General features: G+C 39.3%; 1 protein-coding gene across 1 annotated transcript; it reads right to left on the bottom strand.

The window, feature by feature from the left end:
* Window positions 1–2101: 2101 nt before the first annotated feature.
* Window positions 2102–4501, bottom strand: ubc (ubiquitin C). Its single transcript, XM_020625123.1, has 2 exons — window positions 4395–4501; window positions 2102–3362 (listed from the first exon to the last, which is right to left on the bottom strand). The coding sequence occupies exon 2, from the start codon at window positions 3353–3355 to the stop codon at window positions 2438–2440; it is 918 nt and encodes a 305-aa protein (XP_020480779.1). The 5' UTR covers window positions 3356–3362; window positions 4395–4501; the 3' UTR covers window positions 2102–2437.
* Between the last annotated feature and the right edge of the window lie 1499 nt (window positions 4502–6000).

Raw genomic sequence — 6000 nt, 5'->3', positions numbered from 1 at the left:
GCGGTGGAGGAAGTATTCATATCCTTTACTTGAGTAAAAGTAGCAAAACTGCAGTTTAAAAGTACTCTATTACTAAAGTCCTGTCCTGACACTCACTTAACAGAGCATCAAAAGTAAAAGTACTTTGCCCATGTGGCTGGTTTACCGTTAGCTGTATCAAGATTCTGATGTGTAAGCAGCATTTTACTGTCGTCACTGGGTGAGATGAGCCAGTGCTTCATAGTATCTTTACACATGCACAATTTAGATTTTATCTCCATTTTCTGCTGCTTTATACTTGTACTTATATTTCAGAGTGAAATATTTACTTTATATTCCATTGAAAATACAGCGCATTGAGATGAAATCAGTGGTTTTGATACATGACATGTCAGAAAACTGTCACAACAAAATCAAAGATTACAGGAAAAAACTAACGACCCTTCAGGTTTATCTTGTGACCCTCCAGAGGGTCACAACCTCTTGGTTGGGAACCACTGGACTAACCTCTAACTGTATATAAAATAGTTTAAACCAGCTCCAACAGTAACGTGCTGCTGAGTCACAGGGGGATTTTTACTGCTGATACTTTTCTGATCACAGGACTTTTACTTGTAAGAGTATTTTGGAACTGGCTTATAGGTACTTTTGCTTAAGTAAATGATCTGAACAATCTAAACAAGCTCATCATGTATAAATAACTAGTAAGTAAAGCGGTCAAATAAATAGGGAAAAACGGACAATGTGTACTTTAGAGAAGTAGTGGAGCAGAACTATAAACTAGCATGAAATAGAAATAGTACATTACATTTGTACATACCTACATACATGGGTAAAAGTACTTCTACAAACTGAGTATGTGGCTGTGGCTTCTACTCAAGGCAATTAATAAACTAATAAGTAAAGACAAAGTGGTGGGAGTAGTACTCAAATCCTAGGAAAATGTATACCAAAAGTAAAAGTACTCATGTTGCAGAGTTTTCAGGGACCTGATAGGATTCTTTTTATCTTGTGTTCACATGCGTTGGCGTGGAAAACTAGATTTAAATGGTCGTATTACACAGCTTCAGTTTTCTGGGTTTAAATGCAAATAATCTGTATTGCACCACATTTTAAAAGTTGATGCATTTTGTCTGTAAAATTACAGCAACTATCATAAATATTGTGGAGAAAAAAGTACAATATTCCCTCTACAGTATTATATAGTAGTATAAATTGGAAATACTCATAGGTCCAAACCTATGTAAAATGCCCTCCCTGAGATAATTTTTGCAAACTGGTGCCATAAAATTAAAATTGAATAGAACCTAGAAACTGTACTAGTACAGTACCTGACTTCCACCACCAAGCAGAGGACTGTTTGGATTGCTGGCTGTGGGATCTGGTGATTTCCTGACACTGTACAAACTACACAAGGGTTAATACTTCCTGAAACTACTGCATTTACTGTGTGTGTATTAGAAATAATCCAATCAGCAGTGGCTGTAGTGTTTTACCTCTACAATGAAGACGTGGCAGGATCTGAGTCACCGCAGCTGTGCTTACATATACATTTCATAACTTGAGTATTTACACGTCAACTGTAGTACATCTGAGGGGAACATTTTACTCCACTACATTCCCATAACAGCTACACTGCAGTTACTTTAGAGATTTAAAATTTTACATTTTTAACAAAAACTCAAAACTAGACCTTGAACTATAACTTAAGTACTGTCTGCATATTTATACATTAACTGCCCAAAACAGTAACCTTGACGGGGGGGATACCCTGTGCCACATTACTGCAGTATTGAATGTGAAATGCCATTTCTGGGAACTAGTGACGAACCTCCAAGTATTTAACAGAAGCTCCTACTGCCGCTTTGTCTAGACATGTCAAAATGTTGTACAAGAACCAGTGCTGCAACTATTTGATCAAAAATATTCTGCAAGTACATTCAAGGCTTTGTGACTAGACTGTTCGACAAACCTCAGCTGAAGGCGCCGCCCTGGGTTTCTGCAGTGTTGTGATGAGCAATTATCACCATTTGACATTTTACAGACCAAGAGAACGACTGAGAAAATGTTCAACATTTCAGCCCTAGTTGTAACCAAAGGACAGAGTCCAAATACAACCAGGTGATGGCAAGAAGCAATTTTATTGGTTTTTAAAACACAATTTCCACATGTGCTGCTTTCAAAGTCATAAAACCAAAGTGAGCATTTCAGATCTCAACATCTACCGACAACTTAACAGCTGTTAATGAACTCACTGGTTGAAACATTTTCTGTTTAACAGTCTGGAAACTAAAGTTGTACTTAGCTGAAGCTGAAGCAAAGTGAAACTTAAAGTCAAAAGCAAATTTCAGGAAAGCTCAACTTGTATTGGAACTAACAAGGATTGACAGAGCTCATCAGGAAGAGTAACTGATCATTGGAGTAAATGCTGCATATACTGAGACACCACAGCTGAGGCTTAGTTTCCTCCACGGAGACGGAGCACAAGATGGAGGGTGGACTCCTTTTGGATGTTGTAGTCAGAGAGGGTACGGCCATCTTCCAGCTGTTTTCCAGCAAAGATGAGACGCTGCTGGTCAGGAGGGATGCCTTCCTTATCCTGGATTTTGGCCTTGACGTTCTCGATGGTGTCGCTTGGCTCCACCTCCAGGGTGATGGTCTTGCCGGTCAGGGTCTTGACAAAGATCTGCATACCTCCTCTCAGACGCAAGACCAGGTGGAGGGTGGACTCCTTCTGGATGTTGTAGTCAGAGAGGGTACGGCCATCTTCCAGCTGTTTTCCAGCAAAGATGAGACGCTGCTGGTCAGGAGGGATGCCTTCCTTATCCTGGATCTTTGCCTTAACATTCTCAATGGTGTCGCTTGGCTCCACCTCCAGGGTGATGGTCTTACCGGTCAGGGTCTTGACAAAGATTTGCATACCTCCTCTCAGACGGAGCACAAGATGGAGGGTGGACTCCTTCTGGATGTTGTAGTCAGAGAGGGTACGGCCATCTTCCAGCTGCTTTCCAGCAAAGATCAGCCTCTGCTGGTCAGGAGGGATGCCTTCCTTATCCTGGATCTTTGCCTTAACATTCTCAATGGTGTCGCTTGGCTCCACCTCCAGGGTGATGGTCTTACCGGTCAGGGTCTTGACAAAGATTTGCATACCTCCTCTCAGACGGAGCACAAGATGGAGGGTGGACTCCTTCTGGATGTTGTAGTCGGAAAGGGTACGGCCATCTTCCAGCTGCTTTCCAGCAAAGATCAGCCTCTGCTGGTCAGGAGGGATGCCTTCCTTATCCTGGATCTTTGCCTTAACATTCTCAATGGTGTCGCTGGGCTCCACCTCCAAAGTGATGGTCTTACCAGTCAGGGTCTTCACAAAGATCTGCATCTTGACACTGTAAAAAGAAAAATCCCCTTTAAAAAAGTACCTTAGATTTCTGATAGCACTTCATTTTAGTCCTGCAACAGTTTTCATTATCAGTTAATCTGCATCCATTTCCCAGAGTTGAAGCACTTGCCTCAACATGTCCCTTTTCCCCACTTATTTATTCAAAAGCCCCAAAACAAATAATTTAGTTTACAATAATTTATAAGGAAACCAAAATTGATTAAACCTTTGCCTATACCCCGTGGCCTTAACCTAATGTGTTGAAATAAATCCCTTTGACCAGTATGACCTTGAAAACGATAAAGTTTATACGCCTTAAATTTTATTCGAAAACACTGTCGATCCATCAACAACCCAGCCCCCAAAATAAACTCAAAAACGGTTACCTTTAGAAGCCGAAACACATTTGTCGTTTTATTGGTCACAACATAAGCGAAACGTGTAATCAACTGTCAAAACAGATTTTTTCGATCCCCTTATTGTTTTAAGAACCCGCACGGTGTTAAGTTAGCCGACTTTAAGATTAGCCTATAGTCTCTACGTTTTGATAAGACAATTTTAGCTTTCTAAAGTTTACTAGGGGAAAAACAATAAGATGACAAGGCAGAATTGCGTTCACCAAAGGTCTCTCGGCTATGCCAGCTAATCAAACCAGCTAGCCAACAGCTGTGACACTAACAAGCTAACGTTGCTGTGAAAACCTGATGGCGCAAGATGTGGTCAGCGTTTGTCATTTATTAAGCGCAAATTAACCACCTGATTATGTTTATTAAGCGTTTAATTTATCAGGTTTAGTATGACATTCACGTTTGGATTTGTCGAACTCAAAAGGCTGAATTATGACAAAGAATCCTTCATGGCGACTTTTTTTTTTTTAAGTAGGCCCCGGCCTGTTAGCTAGCCAACAGACGACGTAGTTACCGATTCATTGGTTTATCAACTGTTAAATTGACACTATTTCTACAAACGGCATTGAATATATAAAAATGCTAAAGTACACACGACAATTATTACAATTTCAGAAGCTTAATTTACTTACAAACAAATTGCTCCAAAGATTTCACTTTTCTCTTCCGGATCCTATCAGATTATAGCAAGCGAAGTCCAGTGGAGGGGTAGTTATAGAAAACAAGTGCGATATCCTTCCGCTGGTCCACCCAGTGGAACTATAAAATATGGTTATCTACACAGACCGTGAATGAATAAAGAAAATAAGCAAACAAATAAATAAATGAATAGGGTTTGATAATGGCTTTCGACAAAGAGTTAATTAAAAAGAAGGATTCACAGCCTGCGCGGATGTAGACTTAGCCACTGGGCGCTGTGAAAGTACTCCGTCACGATACCGCATCGAAACCGGAAGTAAAAGTATTTACACATAAGTAGGAAATGCACCTAAATATTAAACCTATTTAATTATGGCCAGATTAACCTGAAAACTAAATAAATAAACAAATAAATAGTTGTTGGGCCCACACCTATACTCATTATAGCCTACAGGATTGTTTTTTTTATTATTTCCCACAAACCAGCCAGTACTGTGAAATGACCAGTTGGCTGGTCAGGTAGCTGACTGACAAAAGGTTCATTGGCAAAATGTCTAATTGACTAATCAGTTAGACAAGTCTTTGAAAAACTACACCAGCCTCTCAAATATATGCCAGTTATTAAACTTAAAATCTTTGTATTTGTACTTGGAGGGGGAAACAAGATAATACACTAAACAATCAATGGATTACTAAAATGGTACATTTCAGCGGCAAATATTGTGCTTTTCGCTACATTACATTATTTCATATCATTTTCAGAATCAGATTAATCAACCAAAATACAGTAGACTCATCAGACTGTATTGATCCCTGGTGGGAATTTCACCAGCTACCCAGCAGTTTGTAAAGTACTTCAGATTGTGGCTCTATAGGCCTTGGGCAGTTAACATAGCTCCATCTTCACCAGCTGCAATATTAAGGGGATGAACAAAACAATGCATCAATCTTTATAATCCAATAAAATATGCAGTGTGCCATTCTGTATAATTACTTACAGAAATATTTGATGCAATACATCTGTGTTTAAGTAACCTTTTCAATGCAGGACATTGACTTGTAACAGAGTATTCTTACACAGTGGTACTGCTACTTTTACTTCAGTAAGCAATCTAAGTACTTCTTCCAACACTGTCTAAAAGCAATATGCTTCTTCGTTCTAATTATCTTTTGATTTCAAATAATCATCAACATGCGCATATTCTCATGCCCACACCCCGTTTTAAAATGAGTCAACTGACAATTTAATATTCATTTTCTAAAAATGCTATATTTTCTAAATGTCAGGCTTCATTTTATGCATTTTCTTGCATTATTATAAGTTCACCAACAGGAGTTTCAAGGATAAACATATTTGTTATTATTACAACACAGCTGTTTTGAATGTAGTATCCAGTTTAATAAGTGTGTGTCTGTGTTTGTGTGTGTGACTCAGGGATGGTACCGTCCCCTGAGGCTACAGTTCAGGTGATCCAGCTCGGGCAGATGTGGCTCACACTCAGCAGCTCCCCAGAGCAATCATTAACGGTGCCATGTGGAGTTTTCTCATAAACAAACAAAAGTTATGTTTACATTCAGTATTACTCTCCAAACTGTGGT

Source organism: Monopterus albus, unplaced genomic scaffold (genome assembly GCF_001952655.1).
Source record: "Monopterus albus unplaced genomic scaffold, M_albus_1.0 scaffold346.1, whole genome shotgun sequence".
Taxonomy (NCBI): Eukaryota; Metazoa; Chordata; class Actinopteri; order Synbranchiformes; family Synbranchidae; genus Monopterus; species Monopterus albus.
Note: the sequence above shows the minus strand (reverse complement) of the source record. Positions and strands in the feature narration are given on the sequence as shown.

Coding starts and splice junctions, on each gene's coding strand:
- ubc (XM_020625123.1), bottom strand. CDS start 3,355: ATGCAGATCTTTGTGAAGACCCTGACTGGTAAGACCATCACTTTGGAG.